Source organism: Lissotriton vulgaris, chromosome 2_1 (genome assembly GCF_964263255.1).
Source record: "Lissotriton vulgaris chromosome 2_1, aLisVul1.2, whole genome shotgun sequence".
Classification (NCBI taxonomy): domain Eukaryota; kingdom Metazoa; phylum Chordata; class Amphibia; order Caudata; family Salamandridae; genus Lissotriton; species Lissotriton vulgaris.
The window spans coordinates 1,983,600,540-1,983,620,544 of NC_141687.1; the positions used below are offsets into that span (position 1 = coordinate 1,983,600,540).

At 44.3% G+C, this 20,005-nt stretch overlaps 1 protein-coding gene across 9 annotated transcripts in view; it reads left to right on the forward strand.

Moving 5' to 3' along the window:
- PPIP5K1 (diphosphoinositol pentakisphosphate kinase 1) overlaps nt 1–20,005 on the forward strand; it is a 1,319,084-nt gene that overhangs the window by 520,032 nt on the left and 779,047 nt on the right. For all 9 annotated transcript variants that reach the window (XM_086958191.1, XM_086958195.1, XM_086958197.1 and 6 more), the window contains one exon: nt 1,542–1,643. In XM_086958191.1, coding sequence (XP_086814317.1) covers nt 1,542–1,643 — 102 coding nt within the window. The remainder of the gene's footprint in view (nt 1–1,541; nt 1,644–20,005) is intronic.

The following is a 20,005-nucleotide window of genomic DNA, read 5'->3' on the forward strand; positions in this document are numbered from 1 at the left end:
TCTACTGGGTATAATTCTTGTGCGATTTTCAAATGTAGAACACTGAAAAAAGAGGTTAATCTTTTGGCATATAATAGCTTGGAAGCAATTCAGATTCTGGAAAGGCCAGCTCACAAAATGTGCCACTTAGTGTTTGATTTTGAGCTACATGATGATGGTGGTCAGGATCCACAGCAATCTGAAGGAAACATTGTTGAGGAAGAAAAAGCTAAAGAGGGAAAGATATGGAAGAATGTAAGCATACATTCTCCAGATCACAACCAGTAAGGGTATCATACTCCTCCTACACCCCTGAATGAATTTTCTACCTACCATGCGGTTATAAAAACGGCAGCAGAAATTTGGCATGAATCTGCTTGTTCAGTGGATGAAGCCTATTTGTGCTCGTAACAGAATATATTTTTTGGAAATGTCAACACCCTAGAGAATGTTGCCATTTTAGAAACAGTTCTTTTTACTATGTGTCTGTACCCACCATTAGATGGTGGATGTGATACTTCTATTGACCATCTGTGTTGACATACTTTAGTTAGGAATAGGTGGGTCAGAGTAGTCATTTCAGAATGTGAAACACCTGCCAGAGAATAGATATATGCAGATAGATTGGGTTGTGTGACTTTCTTTGCACCCAGTTGAATTGCATTCTTTTCATACATCATGCTCAACTGATAAGTTGATATAAAACAAATTCAATTTAGTTTACCTTTTGAGTTCAACCATTACATTAATACAAGATTGAAAATAAAGCAGAAGCTTTGTGGATTACTTCTTTTTTTCCTTATCAAACCATGACATAGTTTAGCATTTAATGTTGAGCGCTGTTGTTCTTAAGCATACATATGACTCTGCATTGACATGATTGTGGTTACTTTTTTATATTCATATTTAATGTTCAAAAAGTTATGTATATAAATGAGTAAATTTTCATCAAACTGTAAATGGTTTATAGGTAAATGTTGATGAAATGTTAGGTTTAGATTAAGGTTATCTTTCCATACCTCCCCATGAGATTTATTCTTTGTTAAATGTATTCAAACAATTTACGATCTGTAAGTTATGGAAACCACCATGCTGTCACTGTAGAGTACCATCTGTTACAAATTGCAGCAGCTTGGTTTTGACACAATGTGTGTATTTATTTGGCACCTTTATTGCAAATTCTTCTTCCTGGCACCCAAAAGATTTACACGTTAGACTGTTGTGGGAAGCATGTTAAAAGTGTGAAGCACTCTAAAGACTGCAGAGTTCATTCTACAAATTTTGGGCCTGATTTAGATCTTGGGGACAGGTTACTCTGTCACAACAGTGAAGGGCATCCCATCCACTGAAATATAAATCCTATTATATCCTATGGGATTTATATTTTTGTGGACAGGATATCCATTACTTTTGTGATACGTAACCCGTACGCCGGGATCTAAATCAGGCCTTCTAAATCACGCCTGCACCACCCTGCAAACATAGAAGTTTACAGAGGCGTGAAACTAATGTTTTCCATGCTTGTGTGCTAAATATTTTCCTTTTCATTTCATGATTTACAGAAATATAATCATGCGTGAATTGGCTCCTCAGTTTCACATTCCATGGTCCATCCCTACAGAGGCAGAGGATATTCCCATTGTTCCCACTACATCGGGCACTATGCAAGTATCACTGATTGATAATTTTTTACTTTTACCTTTGCCGTCCTGGTCGGTATACACAAAGTATTATGTATATTACCGTGGAAATGTTAATTTATAAGTATATATGTGATGTTTTGGTGAAAGATTACTATCTTAAAAGTAATACAAGTCGTATACAAAACACATTTTCTAAGTGAAGAAATTGGAAACTAAACTGCACAAATTTAGTGTTAGTACTTGATTTCATGTGTAGTAGAATATGAAAAAATCCATATAACTAACAGAATAACACACACTGTGGCAAGCTCTTTTTGTGTGCATACACAATGCTATAAAAAGTGCATGACACTCTGGTATTTCTTGGCTTTCAGATTCTCTTTCTGTAGGAACCTCTAAAGTTACTTTTGACCAAGGTGAGGACCATTTTGGGTTGCTTTGTCAAGATTTTGGGTATCCTTTCTTTATCAGCGGTCTGCGATATGATGAACACAACGTTGCCCAAACTTCAAAGCACCGATTAACTCTTTGGCATATTTAGGTGCAGAGATACCAGCTTGATGTAATTAACAGTTCTGTTGAGTATCTCTTTATTGCATCCATTATGGTTTAATTCCCATGGAATGGTGAATAACGGTGTGGGTCCATTTTTCCTTGCAGGATTCCCACTTCCCTAGGGACTGACATTAATTTTTTACCTCTAGTTCTGAGCAGTTAATGCGTATGTGACTGTATGATTACAAGCACAGCCAGTACAAATATAGCTGTGAACAGAAAGTAGTTGGGACAATCTATTGAAGGGGGTGGAGCTGTGGTGTGTTTTCAACATAGCAACTGCCTTTAAATTAATCCTATTGAGAATACTTGTACATATGTGTATCTCTTGGGGAAATCATGAGTCAGTTTTGGTTCTAATACTCGGCGGCTAACATTCTTGACCTGTGATCTCTCAAATCATTCAACAAAAACAGAAATGAAACTCCCTTGCACAAGTAACTATAACAATAGATCAATACCTCATCAGATGGAGAAGACATGCCAGATGTAGCACCACTATGGAAATGGAACACTACAGAGGTACACCTCTATTTAACTATATTAGATCTGTAAAAGGCAGCTCTGATGTTAAACTCTTAAGAAGCAATTGTGATTCCCAAAACAGGTGTAATTCGAAGAGACAACAATGCCATAGGTACTTCATTTAGGGGCAGGTACAACTCTGCCAATCAAACAGTCAAAAAACACCCAGCTGTTTCCAGATTGGTGCAGCATAGACTCATGTTTCTGCTCTCGAGTATACAAAGGCTCGCAAAATGACGTAAGTACTATGTCACAGTCCATCCGCAGCATGTGTGAGAGAACCTCAGCTGCTCATTTTGCGATCAAATGGCCTTTCATTGGTTATTTAAACTGCACTATAACATTTTTTGTAATAGTCCAGGATTTGTCTTCAGTTACTTCAATGATCATGCAAGCCCACTGAAGGTTCTCCGCCTATTGTTTGGTTAGTTTGACATCAGAAGTGTGAGCTAGGAGAAGACTGAAGTTAAGACCTTTTTTGAGTGAAGATGGCTAGTATCTTCTCAATCAAGATAATGTGGTGACAGAGGGTGGTAGAAGTGTGATTTTAGTCCAGGAGCATAGGCATATTTTCGTGCATGTTTTTGGGTAAATTGCCTAATTACTCTCCCAAGTAGAAGGTCGGCCCAGTCACCATAACTGGGTTCCCTTCATGCATTCAAGTTGTTTGGGGATATACTGCGTGCGACTGGGGATGCGAGCCGCAAATGCTTGCAGCACAATCTGGAGACTTCCTTTGTGAAGGTTAGCTATATGTACCTTGGACAAACTAGCTAGCACCCATCCTTTCCCCTAACCCCCAAAACATGTTGTACCTATTGGGTGGTGGAGGTCCTTAGTCTGTTTCTTTGTCCAGGATAGGAGCCCCCTGCCCTTCCCTGAGTGACACTCGCCGATCACCCATTTTCCAGTGTAGGAGTCCTCCTCCGTGACACCTTCAACATATGCTGGCCTATATCTGAGACCTAACCCCAGTCCAAACTGGCCTGACTGGGAACATTTCTTTGATGCCCACTAAATCCGAGCAGCAAAAACAAGGAGAATCACTGTTCAAAGATTTCATTAGCACTGGGACCTTTGAATGTTGCATACCCTTTGTTGGCTCTATCTCCTTGTTGTTTTGACTGCTAATTGTGTATAAAATGTCTGTCAACCAGTACTTGGTTCTTATTTGTCGTTCGAACACCATTAAAACCTATGCACTGGTTTAGAGAACACTGGTTTAGACATCCTCCAGACTGAGTCTTTATCAAGAACAACTGCAAAGTTGCCTTGCCCCTGTGACCAGGTGAGTTTATCTATCTGCTTGAGGAATTAGAATGCACCACCAAACGTGGTTGTCAAGAGCTCAGGAAGAACTGCATGAGGTACTGGAAAAGTTTTTTTTTAATTATTTTTTTTTAGTTTTTTTAGTTTCTTTATTAAACAACCGTCAGCAGAGTACAAGTGATGCAATCATAAGGTATAGCAAATTGCAATTATCATCGTGCAAGGATTAATACATTTGAAGATTTACGGCACACGAAATGCAAAGACCGCAATAGAGCTACATAGCATATAGTGGGCATTTGATGACAATAGAAGAAACAGGGAACATTGCTCAATGTATGATGGTACATGTGGCAATTCAGAGCTGTGTGTCCCTCACTAGAAATCACAAGAAAGGCGGAAACATCCCTGGATCACCTGTCAAACGCGCAGGCTTAGGAATCAATAGGGAGAGGATGTTCCAGCAAATATGACTGCAGCGGGCCCCATATATCCCGGGGTCGTGAAGAGTGAGGTAATAAGTCCGCATACGTGCAAATTTGGTCTTGCCAAAGGATCATATCGCCCAACCATTCCTTAAATTTAGGCGCACGGCCACGGCCCCACCTGCAGGCCACGCGCCGTTTCTCCAGAACCAGGCTGAAAGAACCAAACCTCCTGTATGTGGTAGGGATGGGCGCAGTATAACCCAGGAGCGCAGTGAGTGGAGATCTAGGAAGGGGTGCAGTAGTCATGGCTGCCAGTAGTCCTACACCCCAGAACACGCCCAGGCAAGGTGTAGGAAATCTGCGTGTCCCGCCTGGCACCTGGCACAGCTGTCAGTCGCGTAGCCCGTACCTGTGTAACCGCACAGAAGTGTGATAATAGCGTTGAAGATAACAGTAATGAATAATGCGTAACCTGCTTCTCGAGGAGACCCCCTCTGTCTGTTTACAGCAATATGTCCATTGCCCATCAGTGAGCTCTTGACCCAGATCCAATCCCCACTTAGGGCGGGAAGCACGAGGAGAATATTCATGTTCGGCGTACAGAGAACGGTAGAGTACAGACACCAGATGTCTGGCGTCGTCTGCCTGAAGCACACGATGCAGAGTCTGCAGGGTGGGGGGCTGTGAGGGGAACGTGGCAAAGCATTCTCGTACCCCATGTCTCAGGCGGGAGTACAGAAATGTGTCCATGGTGGAGGGTGCAGGGTCATGACATAACTCCTGGAGTGTACGAAAGTTACCTTTATCAAAAATATTCCTAAAAATGCCTTCTTGCAGCAACGCCACATCGGGGTGGTAATTCAAAGGAAGTAGAGGGGAATAAACATAGGGTGCGGACGTATGTGCTAGAATTCGAGCCCAAGCCGCGTTTGTGCCATCAATGGAGGTTGGCTTTCTCACAAGGTACCACTATAGATAGTATAACACCATCCAGCGGGATAGGGTTCAGTGGCTACGTGAGGGGTGGAACGGGGGGGCAGAAATGAGCAAAGTGTGCCTGTGCACTGATATAGTACAACTCAAAGTTTGGGATGTCCAAACCTCCCTGCTCGTACGGTCGTGCAAGCGTGTCCCATTGGATGCAGGGTTGTTTACCCACCCCCACTAATCTAGACAGTTCCGACCGAAAGTAACAGAATAAGTGGCGCCCGGGATTATAAGGGATATTAAGGAATAGGTAAAGGAATCTTGGTAAGATGACCAATTTAATAAGGGAAATACGACCCGCCATAGTTAGGGGTAACTATATCCAGTGGGTGATGCACCTAGCAATGTGTTCCATGGTGCAATCATAATTGAGGCGCATGAGTTCCTACCGATTTATTGTGACCTTAATCCCTAGATATTTGACCTCGTCCTCGCACCACGCTATTGGATAATCCATCTCAAAGGGGACAGCAGCTCTCGTCAAGGGAAAGATTTGCGATTTGGACCAATTGATATTAATGCCTGAAAGGCTACCAAATCTTACGAATTCACGCATAAGTGGATTACAATTTTGACTGGGGTCTTTTATATCAACGGTGACGTCATCCGCATATAGGGATATGAGGATAGGGCGTAACAGGCAACGAAAACCTACATGTTGGTAGTGCTGCCTAATCCTCGCTGTCAATGGCTCCATAATGAGGGCAAAAGGGAGGGGGGAAAGGGGACATCCCTGGCGAGTGCCACGTGATAAAGAAAAGGATGGTGAGGCCTGCCCTTTGATCAGTACTCTCGCTGTGGGTGAGTATCTGGGACTCTTGGGCTTCAAGGAAGACTTCTTTCAACACAGGGAGTAGCTGTTCAATGTATAATTTATAAAAATCCACAGGTTGGCAGTCAGAGCCCGGGGCCTTGCCGGACTTCATTTGCATGATAGCCTCCCTAAGCTCATCATCCTCAAAGGGCGCGGCAAGAAACTCCTGTTGTGTGCCCCCCAACCATCCCAAATAAATGTCACCAAATAGGGGTGTGAAGTCCGGTGGGGAAGTGCGGTGTGTTTTATATAAATTCTTGTAGAACGAGGTGAATGTGTGCCATATGTCTTAGCTATCCCTGTGTCGCACGCCGACCTCATCCACCACCTCTAACACAAAGCTGGAGAAGCGAGGCTGCTTAATCTCTGTGGCGAGAGCCCGACCAGGTCGCTCCCCCTCCCCGTATCGGCGAGCCGTGAAGTATTTGCCCTGGAATTTCACTTCTCGGTCGGCAGTGGTAATATAGTCCGTCATATTTTCTCCAAGCAGTGCTCTACGATAGCCAGATCCCTTTCTCCACATGTCAGTCTTTAGCTGCCGTATCTCGACCTCAAGGCGTTGCTAGTTACATCTATTGTCGTGGAGAACACCACAGCTGTTGGATATGCCTATGTCTCGGACGGTGACCTTAAAAGCCTCCCAAAGCGTGGATAGAAGGTCTACAGAGCCCTTGTTCCTGTCGAAAAAATCTTTGATGTCTTCCCCAAGTTCTGCATTGAAGACTGTATCTAAAAGGGACTCCGGGAGGAGACGCCAGAAGCGAGGGGTGGCAACTGCACTCGGGGGGGCTAACTCAAGGCACATAGGGGCATGGTCAGAGTATGTACGAGAAAGATGAGTTACAGATTGGATCCAAGGTGCCGTGCCCTGGGAGCAGAGCCAATAGTCGAGCCGAGAACACGTGGCATGACCAGAGGTGTAATATATGCCCTCCCTCCTAGCGGGATGTGTATACCTCCAGGCATCCACTAGGCCGTGTTCTTCCAGTATCCCCAACAGCACTTCACGTGCCCTGGTGCAATGGTGAGGCTGAGGGTTAGAGCGGTCCACTGCTGGGTGCAATGCTATATTAAAATCCCCCCCCCATATCACATGTGTGGATCCCGTATCTAATATGCGGCCCCAGAAGGAGGAGAAATATTGTGGGTCATCATTGTTAGGGCCGTAGCTACACGCCAGGGCAATTAGATGGCTGCATAGAGTACCCCACACTATGCAACTGCGGCCAGAGTCATCGCAGTTTGTGCCTCCCAGTATGAAAGGTAAATTGTTTTTTATCAGAATGACAGTCCCCCTAGATTAGGTAGAATAGGAGGAGAAAGCTCGGACCGAGGCCCATCTGGTGCCAAAACTCGTGGGAGAACGGGGGTCTATATGGGTCTCCTGCAGCAGTGCAATGTGCACCTGATGCCGGTCTAAATGTGCCAAAATCTGTCGCCGTTTATGGGGGTCACAGAGACCTCTGACATTCCACAAAAACAATTTTATACCTAAGGCCTCAGGGTGTGTCGCCATAAGAAAGAGAGAAGTGAGGAATTGTTGCATAGGCTATTGTAAAGCAAAAAAATACCTACCTTTGTGTTAAAAAGCATATCAAGATACTTGTACAATATTCATGACGGTGCAGTGAACAATAGAAAAAAACTCCAACCTTCCCACCATCCCCCAGCCCAAAACCACCCCCACCCAGCTCACCCACCCGCAAATAGCATCTATGCAGGTGCAATGAAAAACAGTCGTCAGCATTTGAAACCCAGCCCACCTACAACAGCACCCCAATCGTGCCGGTATGCCACCTCCCACCCGAAACAACCCAATAAAATAGAAAAGCTGCAGTGTCCCAGAAAACAGGCCTAAGGCTACGAAATAGCAGTATAGAGAAAGCAAAAAGACTAACATGCAGTAGGGAGCTCCCATAGGGGGACGCCTGGTGGGCACGATCCCCCTCCCGTGTCCAACAATGCTATGTCATACACCCAAGAGGAGAGAGGAGAGACATGTCCTCTCTCCAGAGGGAGGACCAGCGGCGTGGGGGGGAGGGGTGCCCGGTGAAAAAGTAAGTGTGCCTGTCCAATGTTCAGGGGGTTGCCTGCAACATATACTCCAGTGAAAGTCACAACAATCAGCTTCCCCCATAGCACTTATCTTAACAGGAACAGTCGCCAAGTTCAGGAGAGTGCCAAGCATAACATGCGTGGTGACCACGTGCAGGTGATCATGAAGCCATCGTGCACCTCGTAGGATCAAAGCACAAAACCAGGGACGTCAGGTGACCAGAAGGCCTCCAACTTGCTGAGAGTTCAAATGCAAGTCGGCGAGGAGGGTCTAGAGTCCTGATTATGTTGAGGTGATCTTCGAGCCAGCTTCTTCAAGAAGTCGTCGACTTGCTGTGGATTTGCACAAATGGTGTGTTTACCGTCGTGGAATATCCGGAGTTTTGCATGGTAGATGAGGGCATATTCTATATTAACCTTCTGGAGCTTTTGCTTAGCGGGTAAAAATGTACGACGCGCCTCTTGAACTGCGAGTGTGAAATCCGGATAGACTGAAAAAGCATTGCCTTCGAATTGCAGAGGTTTCGTCTCGCAAGTTTTCTGTAGTTCCACATCTCGGTCTCTAAAGTTCAACAGTCTGGCAACAATAGGTCGCAGAGAGGCACCAGGGGCGAACGCGGCCCCAGGGAGCGGTGGGCACGCTCCACGGCCAGGTGTGGTGAGAAGGAGTCAGCGCCAAAGCAGCCTTTCAGGAGACGTTCTACATAGTCCTCCAGACGGCCCGTGTTGGTTGTTTCGGGTATGCCAACTAGGCGGATGTTGTTGCGAAGGCGCGCGCCTCAATATCCTCGTTCTTAGCCTCGATGACCTGCAGCAACTTATCCATGGATGTGCCGCAGTCTTGAAGTTGAGATGTGACATTTCCCTCTCAGAGATGCGACGTTCGGCCTCTTTAAGTTGTCCATCATGTTTGTCGACTTTATGGACAAGAAAATCAAGGCAGTTGTTCATGCAGTCCAGTTTGCCAGACAAGTCTGTCAGACTGTTCTGCACCGCTAGAAGTGCTTTAACTTCGTCCCCGGAGGATAGCAAGGCGGGTGTACCAGATGCCATGTCATTGGACTCGGAGTCAACAGAGGCGGAGCGTGTGTTGGTCTTCTTGGAGTCGAATGTCAACCAAGGTTGGCGGGCGTCAGTTTTCCCCATAGCCACTAGTCCCACAGGGGGACACAGTAGACCGCAGGAGCCTGTGGGCCAGACGCCTTGTTCGTTACCTCCTGTGTATTAAGTGAGACCGCGGAGGAGAGGCGTCCGGCTGGCTGTTTAGCTCACCTGTGCGTGCGCAGCTGGGGTGTGTTAGGCGAAGCGCCACGGATCTATAATGTTAACAGTCAGCAGGGGGCTTCGGGCGACGTAAAGCGTACGGAATAGGCCTTGGCACGTAATATAAATAGTGTGATGGTAGTAGCCAGGGCCCAGGCCCAGCATGCCTGACAGACTGAGATAATGGCAAAGGGCCTTCAAAATGGAGTGGGCGATGAGACAGTAGGGGGGACCACCTCTACCAACTGAATGGGGGTTAATAGTTGGAGCCTGAGGGATGGCAGCAGCTTAATGCCCACAGGGATCAAGGGGCACAGGGGGAAAGCCTCACGCAGCGGACACCCCTCCAAACGCGGCACACTCGCACTCGGCAGCAGAAGGATGAGGTGGATGGCCTAGTGACCAGGCTCAATATTGATGGTATGACCACAGCGCTACTGGATGCTCAAGAAAGTCACAGCAGGGGGGGGGGGGGGGAAGAGGGAAGAGGGGCAGAGCAATGCCCCCCTCTTGCTCTCTACAGCATCAACTGGCAAAAGGGTACATACGGCAGCTGAATGGAGCAGATTCGCCTCAAAGCACCGGGGACGCACATGCGGCACCGAGGGAAAGTGGCAGGATAAAGCGCTACACACAGCGCGATCAGCGTGACGATGCGATTCCTCCCCAAACGTGATGAGGGGCAGTCTGGTGCAGGAGAGAGTGCGCACGTGATAGAATGGCAGGCTTTAACCGCCGGTCACAAATGCCCCTTATCTCAGTAGGGGGCCGGAGCAAAGCCGCCACACGCACCGCGATGAAGAAGCATGTAGGGGGGTCAGAGAGCACGCTGGGCACGAAATGCGGCTCACCTCCGTGCAGCGAGGCCAATGCGGCGTAGGAGCTGGAAGGCCCCGAGTAACCCCGCGGAGATGAAAGCAAAGCCGAGGCCGCAACGGCCTATCACCTCGTGGGAGGCCGGGGAGTCACGCAGATCATGCGCCCCAGCAGCAGTGAGTGTTCCCTGGCAAGTGTTGAATTCAGCACCGTAGCTCCTCAAACAGCACAGCAGGGGGTCTCAGGCACTGGTAGCAGGCATCATCCGGGAGAGAGGACAGGTTTAGATAAGGATTTATGGCGGATTTCTTCACCGGGCATCCCAAGCCTCACAGGTGTGCGATTATCTTGGATGTGCGCTATCTAGTGCCCCCGAGCTTACTGGACCAGTTGCGTGAGGATACCTTGATGCACTGACGTCACTCAAGAATACACGATCATCACTGGTCAACTGGCCAGTAAAAACACAATCTAAAGTAGAGCATCATCTGAGTAATGGACCTTATTCATTGCCTGTCATCGTTGTTGTATCTCCAACTCACCAAGTGCCCATTGGCTTACCATTCTCTTCTTCCTCATACTCAAAAATAAATAATAAAAATAAAATGAATAAGAATAAAATAAAAATATAAAAAAATAAAAATAATTGTAGTTGTATCTCCAACTCAAGTGTCTATTGGCTTACCATTCTCTTCTTCTTCATACCCAAAAATATAACAAATTAATAAATAAATAAAAACAGGGTAGGGGAATAAATGGACAGGTTTAGATGGGGGAGGCATGAGCAACACAGTTCACATGTGGTGGAGGTGTTTACTTGAGTGAGGCTGTGCAATTTAATTAGAAAACACGGTGTAGAGATGAAGAAAACGTATTCACTCACATGGAATGGTGAGCACAAGAGAATAAAGTAGATCCCTTAATGTGCTCAAAGAAAGGGTTCAAATCACTCTCACCTGGGAAAGGACAACCAAAGAAAAGGAAGGAAAGCCAATAATTATTGTGCCAGCAAATGAATGTTACAAGAAAACCAACCAGTGTCTGGCTAGTAAAAACACACTTTAGGTTTTTGTTATGGTCAGTAAGAGGTCTTTCCCTTAAAGCTGTCTGCTGGTGAGACCTAATAATGCCATGAGCCAACTTTCTGCATTTCAGAGCCCAACTCAAGGAGGACTGCTGGTCAAAGATATTGTCCCAATAGTTTGGTACACCCTCGGCGATAACCAGCATAGCCAAAAATGATAATGTTTACCCCTTGATCTTCTCTTGGCTCAGGAGCCATGAAGAAAACAAGTTATCATGTTCAGTTGTCAGGTAAGATCACACACCACATTCTTTTATTACTGCTTTCACTGCCTGGCTCCTGAACACAGGCTGGACATCTAAGTCTACCTCCAGATTACATTAGCATCCCAGACCATCTTTCCACAAGAAAGTTTTGGAAATACAGTTCAACCTTTTTTTCCTGGACGCTTAATGAGGCAGTTTGGCCTTATAGTCTTTGTGTCTAAAACTGGCCTTCAGTTATCATTTCTGACTAAGTGATTGAAGACTGTGTACCTAGTCTTAATAGTTTCCCAAACAGAAAACTAGCTAAACCTTTGGTTTAAATATTGTACTGCGTTATTTATTTGACTGTACCTTGTAGAAGACGGCATTTCTACTAGCTATATCATTAGCTAGGAGAGTGAGTGAAATACTACCTCCATGTACCAATATCCATAAGATACGTTTCATTAGAATAGGGAATTAATAGAATTCATCCCTCACTTCTACCAAAAGCCATTTCAGAGTTTACTATTAGTCTGACAATTATTTTGTTATCTATCTATCCAAAGCCTGCATCTTTAGGAGAGACGGCAATCTGTTCATGCCCTGGACATTAGAATGACCCTGGGATGCTATCTTGGTAAAAACAGATGGTGTGCCTGATTCCAAACAACTTTTTTCAAATTATCCGAACTACATTATGGATCTTTTTCTCAAAAGATTGAATTGACAGATCAAATATTTCCACATGTCATCAGGTGGTCAAACAACTTGTGCGTAAGTCTGGGGTTCTTTCCAAATGGATCTAGACCACACGTGTACTCATGAGAAGGTCTCCATATTTAAAAGGTGCCAAATGGTTGCCTAAAGGTCCGTCCACGCTTTTGACAAAAATATTAATTTGTTGACTCTGATGATGACATTCAAGAGGTTCATACATATTTAAGGAAATGGTTTGCTTTGGTTTCCTCACCTCTTGTTTTACAGAATGGGCTTCCTTTTGTATTTTACTCTTCCATTATGGACAAAGAAACGTTCATTGCTGCATTCTTTGGGCTCAATCATTGTTATTCTGTTTGGCTTCATAAATCATTTCTTCTCACTCCTAGATAGAGTATTACTGATATTTCCAAATCTGAGCCAGATATCCCTTATCAGTTTTCTTTAAATGAAGTGCAGTTAGTAAGTGCACCCTTTCCTCCCTAAAGTCTATCCAAACATTACTCATATTGAGGAGCTTTTTGGATCTGATAAAGGTTATTTCCATACAGAGGATGACTCAAATGTTGTCAACCTCCTGCCCTTCTGCAAACTAGATGCTGGCCTATTTCTGGACTTACAAAATACATCTGGTCTCAATACATGTCTACAAGAGGGCTAGTAATTTTGCTTCCGGGCCTACTTTAGAGGAATTCTCTTCATTCACTTTGTGGTACGAAAAGCAGAGTTTATTAACTTTCCTCACCACTGCTGCCAAATCTCACATTTTTACTGAAATATTGCAGCCTTCCTCTGCAATTTCAGTGTCTTTGCAATCATGTAAAGAGATATATTTGAAGCCTGTGCTAGTTGCCTGCGCGAAACCCTGCAGAAGCCGAAACATATCAGGGACAAACTGCTCAATGACACAGAGCTGTGCTTTGTGATAAAATGTATTGTCTTTACAACCTTTGTCGGAATATAGAATCTGCTATGCTTTGGCCAGGAAAGGCCCTCGGCTGGCATCCGTGCCCACTCCTCTAGGACTGTGGTAGTGGTCAACATCTCTTCAGAAGCCATATGGTCATATTTACCTAGCTTTGCTAAACATTATTGCCTTACTGCTCAAGCACATGTTAATACATTTTTCCAGGACACTGTTGCATGACTCATGGACAATCAGCACTGCTCAATCCCACTTCATTGATGTTATTGCTTTAAACTCATTAATCAATTGACAAATCTGCAGGAAGAAATAACGTCCCATGGTATGAAAACTTTGTGAGGCTCATTATTTTTCATGAATGTGAGATGACATGTTTCCTTGCTTTTTTATGTTGTTCCGCACTTCATAGTATTTTTAGTTTTGCAGCATGAATCCTTTTCTGGATTCACATCCTGTGCATTATTCTGCCATCTAGTGGTTTGAGTCCGGAATAGACTGTCTTTTTTTTTTTTTTTGGGATCCTCGATCACCATTTTGTGCCAGATCCATCCCATACGTGGCATCAGATGGCACCCCGGAAGTCGTATGTAGTGGCCATCTTCAGATTCTTTTTTCCGCCGTTGGGTCTGGAAGGAAAAGGGGACGCTCTGAAGAATTACAGAAAATCCCCAAAAGAAATTTGAGATTTTGATTAAAAAACCAACATCGACTTCGCGACCGGAAAACGGAACTTGCCTCCAGGGATGAAATCTCCAATACCGAACACCTCCACTACACGACTACGCACATGGTTCAAGAAATGGCGAGGTAGGGGCCATGGAAAATACCCCTTTCAAATTTTTCTCGAGTGTCACCTCAAATTTGCACAAATCAATCCAGACGATGTGTGCAACCTCTGCCTGCTCAAGGACAAGGAGTGCAAGGCCTGTGCGGTGTTCCTACCGAAGACCCTCAGGACACGCTGAAAGCAGAGAGAGACCCACTACACAACGATTTCCCAGGCACAGAAGAAACCTTCCTTGAAGGACCTAGGTCCCCAGCGACAAGGAGGACCAAGAAGTTCCAGCAGAATCGACACACAAGGGATCGAACGTCGAAATTCAGGGAGGAGATTCCGAAAAGATACGTTTCCAGAAAAAGATGGCAAAGGATACAGAAAAGAAGACTGACAAGGTAAAACACCCTCATCCGTCGGAATAAGGCACAGCCGAACCCAGCCCGACGCCGAAGAAAAAGGTGATCAAAGGCCAGCCGCGATCCAAGGAACCCTACCAAGGGACACCGACGAGTGAAGTTCGCACAAGGTGCCAAAACAGAGGGTTGAGTATGCGCCTCCGAAAGCAGTTTCTCCGCCCTCAAACACAGAATCCACATCTCCCAAGAAGAGAAAATCTCCATTCTCCGACACCCAGCGATGCCTCAAGGTCGAAAAGAGAAAGAAAAGCCTCGAACCAGAAATGACAGCACTCCTCCAGAAGAAAAACGAGTTTGATGCATCGCTAAAGGATTCCATATCCCCATGATTCCCCTAGTAGACACCGACAATGTCGACGCCGAGGGTACAGAGGGCGCCGAAGGGGAAGAAGAAGATATGCTTGTGCCACCTCCAACCCCCGAACCACGCAATGACCACCTCGAGGAGTACATAGACGCACCAGAGGAAGAAGAAGCCTCTGACATTTTTGAGGATCAATGGAGCGACCTCGACACAGAAAGCCCAGAGGAGGAGATATGCTGTTATCCCTTAAAGGCTTTCCCCTCCAGATGACATATCCTTCTACAACGGCCTAGTGAAGAGAGCAGCTGATGCTTTTGGGGTCGCCCTCAAAGAAGAGAAGGGGGAAACATGCTTCCTCTTAGAAACATTAACCCCTGCCAACAAGGGCACACACTACCTACCGGTTATACCAAGCATGCTGGATCAAGGCAAGGAAGCCTTCAAGGAGCCCGCCTCAGCCAAGGGGGTGACACCAAGGGTTGAAAAAAATGCAAACCCTCTTCCAAGGAACGTAAGTATATTCAAGGAAAGACAGTGCCTGACTCCATTATTGTCACCACGGAAGGAAGGAGGGCAAATGCCCTTTCTGACAGTGGACCACCTATGGAAGGAAAGGAAACATATGGATATGGTGGACAGAAAGATGGAGAAGGAGGCAGCGACGCAATGGCGCATCGCAAACGCAAAACTCTTGCTAAACAGGTATGTCCACCAGCAATGGGATGACATGAAAGAGTTCATCAACAATCTCCCGAAAGAGGACAAGAAAAGGGCAAAAGCTATTGTCCGGAAGGCAAAAACACAGCAAATACATGACTTAAATCAGCATTCACAGCCAGCAGACAAATGTGCCCAAGCACCACACTAAGGCATGCCTGACTACAAATATCAGGCTTTAAACAGGCGGTTCAAACCTCCATCTTTAATAGACCGTTTACGGGGGACGCACTATTCGGAAAGGAAGTAAACTAATCCCTCCAGCAAATAAAAAAGAACAATGAGACTGCAAGAGCAATGGCAGCCCTGCAACAGAGAGTTGCCTTCAAAAGAGGACGGTTGAATGGAAGACAACTCACAGGAAGAGGGTGTTTTGCTCAAAGGCAGCAAATGTCTCACCACCAACATGGCCTAGGCAACAGCCAATAAGCAAATCATCAGGCGGTATCCCAGAACTGTCAACAACAGTCAAAGCAGTCCTTTTGAGGGAGACGCAGAGGCCAGTCCTCCAGGAACTGGATCAAAGTGACTCTTGCACAGAAAAGGACCCACACACACCAGTGGGAGGCAGAATATCGCAATACCTACAACAGTGGCAAAATATCACAACAGACAATTGGATATTACATTTGATAAAGTACAATTATTGAATTGAACTGACAAAAACACCACCTAAAGATAAGAAGGTTTCTCAAATCAGAACTAGCACAGTTAAGATCAGAAACCAAGGAACTTTTTCAAAAACAAGCAATAGAACCCGTGCCAAAGCAAGACCTTTTCAAAGGAAACTACTCCCCATATTTCCTAGTTCCCAAATAAGCCATTTCACTAAGGCCCATCCTAGACCTAAGGTTCATAAACAAATTCACTTTGACACAACTTTTCAAAATGGCTACACTCCAAGAAATACTACCGCAAATTCAAAGGGGAAATCAAAAGGCAACAGTAGACCTCAAGGACGCCTATTTACACATTCACCAAGAACAAGAACCACAGAAAATATCTTGTATTCCTACACGAGGAAACACACTATCAGTTAAAGGTGCTCTCTCTTGGAATAAAATCAACACCATATGTCTTCACCAAGTGCCTAGCCGCAGTTGCGGCACATCTGTGAAAAAATTGAATACTTGTCTACCCTTACCTAGATGACTGTATTATGAAAGCAGATACAAAACTCAAATGTCTCACCCATGTTCATACAGTAATACTCCTCCTCCAAAGATTAGGATTCGCAATAAATCACAAGAAATCCTCCGCAAAGCCAGAAAAAGAAAAAACATTCGTATATCCAATACTCGACTCAAAATTCGCGCAAACTTATCCCACCCAAAAGAGGATACAAGTCATCAGACAAGAAACGTCCCTTTCCCAGAAAGGCCAATCTCTGACGGTGAGAAGAGTCATGAAACTCATGGGCATGATGGCATCGTGCATCCGACTCATACCTTATGCCCGCCTCCATATGTGCCATTTCCAGGAATGGCTTTCCAACAACTGGTTACAGGCCACAGGGAGTTGGGAGGATCTAGTGGTTGTTACGCAGAGACTGCAAGCAGAAATACAATGGTTGGCATCCAAGAACATAACACAAGGGAGACCTATCAAGAGCCCAACTCTTTCTGTGACGATCACAACAGAGGTATTCCTCAATGGGTGGGGAGCACGCTACGCAAACTGAAGATACAAGGCCAGTGGAACGAACTCGACTCCATAAAACACATCAATTACCTGGAGATGAAAAAAGTCGTCCTAGCATTGAAAACGTTCCAGAAACACATTTGCAAGAAGACTGTCTTAATCCAAACAGACAACACAACCACAATGTTTTACCTCAACAAACAGGGAGGTACAAAATAATTTCTCTCAGCAAGCTAGCACAACAGATTTGGCAATGGGCAATATCACAAGAAATCAATCTGTAATACAATACACCTACTGGGAATATACAGCACAACAACAGATCAACTGAACAGGCAGAACAACTGCTCCCACGAGTGGGAATTGAAACACAAAACAATACAATACATATTCAAACTCTGGGGGACCCCAGAGATAGACCTGTTTGCTACAATGCAGAACAAGAAAGGACAGTTGTTTGCCTTAATGGTTTCATTACCACCTGTCAAAAAGGAATGCCCTGTCGCTAGAATGGTCAGGGACATTTGCATACACTTTTTCCAGCAATATCTCTAATTCGAAGAGTCCTAGAAAAAGCAAGACAGCCAGGGACAAACCTAATTCTCATTGCTCCACAATGGGCAACACAAACATGGTACTCATGTCTGCTACAACTGTCCAAAGGATAAATAATCCAACTCAAAGCGGACAAGGACCTACTAACAATGCAACAAGGACAAATATACCACCCGGAGCCAGCGACGCTACGCCTAGCAGCCCTACACCTGAATACATAGTTTGGTCACCTAAAATTGCCTCAGCAAACAATGGAAATTCTAAGGGAGACAAGGAAACAAGCCACAAGGCAATCTATTCCGTAAAATGGAAGCGGTACACCACTTGGTGCACAACAGACAATCTAATGGACTCAATCGCCACACAAGTAACAGTAATCATATACCTAACTCACCTCCTAGACAGTAACATCAATTACTCAAGTCTGAAAGTACACCTTGCGGCCATCATAGCCTACACCAGGGGAAAATCATGCAAAAGGTTCTTCAGGAGACCTGTCATAAAAAGATTCCTAGAAGGATCGAAAATAATTACACGCCCAAAGACATCTCCAGCCCCCAAGTGGAGTTTAAATACAGTCCTCACGCAACTTATGACAGAACCATTTGAGCCCTTCCACAAAGCAGACCTTAAACACATCACTTTAAAGACATCATTCCTAATAGCCATTACATCATTACAAAGAGTAAGTGAGCTACAAGCATTAACCATACAAGAACCATACATTCAAATCCACAAAGGCAAAGTTATCCTAAGAACTAATCCTCAATTCTTAACAAAGGTTGTGTCCAAGTATCATTTCAATCTAAGCGTTCTCCCTACAAGTCTTCCTCAAAATTTGCAAACAAAAGGGGAAAGAAGCCTCCATACCCTGGATTTAAGGAGAGCTCTACTGTATTACCTACAGGGAACAAGCTCGCAAAATCAAACAGCTGTTTGTTGCCTACTCACACACTAAGACAGGGACGCCTGTCACACAGGCAACAATTGCACGGTGGATAGTCCAAACCATCCAACTACGCTATGCCACCACAGGGAAAAACCTAAGCGTACGGGCAAATGCTCACTCCACTAGGAAGAAATGAGCAAATCTAGCATTCTTGACCAATGTGCCAATAGACACTATGTGGGCCATGTGTATCAAAAAAGAGTTTTGCAAATCTCAAATTGCGATTTTCAGCGAATCGCAATTGGAGAATCGCAAATTGAGATTCGCAATTACAGGAATACCTTCCCATTCAGAATCAGAATAAACTTTATTCGATTTCAAAACAGGTTAAAATCATAAAAATCACAGTTTAAACATTAATTATAATTAATAATTCATTTGACAAGATTGCCTAAACAGATTATATTTTGAAACATTTCCATCAGATTTTTTATCAATCTATCTAAAAATTTAAAAGTGATAATACACATTGTTACAAAGTTATGCTTTTTCTTTTCCTTATAATGCTTTTCAGGAAGCCAGTCATGATGAACGTACAACACACATTTTCCAATAATTGTAAATATAGAAAGGCCGGATGACATTGCCTCCAACCTCTTTGTTTTAAAAATGGCAGAATCCATCTAGTTCTTTCATTAAAACAAATTTTACAAAAAAAGAATCACTTGGATAGTTGATTGATTTGAAATATTATCGCACGGAGAGTAACATAAATTTCTAGACCAATCATTGACAGCTGGAAAGCTGACCAAATGATGGAAGCAGTCAAACCTAAACCCTGTAAGGACATATCTATCATACCTTCCTGTGCACCAAACCAGATATGGTTGTATACGATAGGTTACTAATGTCAATTGGTGCTGGATCACCGTACGTTTATTCATTTCCTTTACAACTCTTAGGGACTCTAAATGTGTCATACATAATAATTTAAAATCTTTCCTTGAGATGGAATTCATAGTTTTGGGAGAGGTATAAAAATCGTAACGATTAATATCCAATAAAAATGTCCTGATGTAATTCATCCAGCTTATCCTAGAGACGTAATCCAATTTCATTGTGTCCCTTATGATATCTCTATTCAATCCTGTGCTGGTCGAAGTTCAGACTCAACGCCATAATAATAGAGGTTGCATGCTAATCAAATCCGAAATATATGAAATCCCCAATTCGCTATGGCAATTAAAAACCGGGGAGCTCTGTGGAACCACTTAAATCGTAAAAATTTATTTTCTATTACCCATATGCGGGAGACGTCATGAAAACCCCAAATTCCAGACCCAAACATTGCAATACTAATGCACTTTGATGATAAATTTCGAGGAGAATCTCTGGGGGCCTTTTACCTAATTTATTTGCAAAATGAATCACTGCCATTACTGATCTCCTGAAAAGGA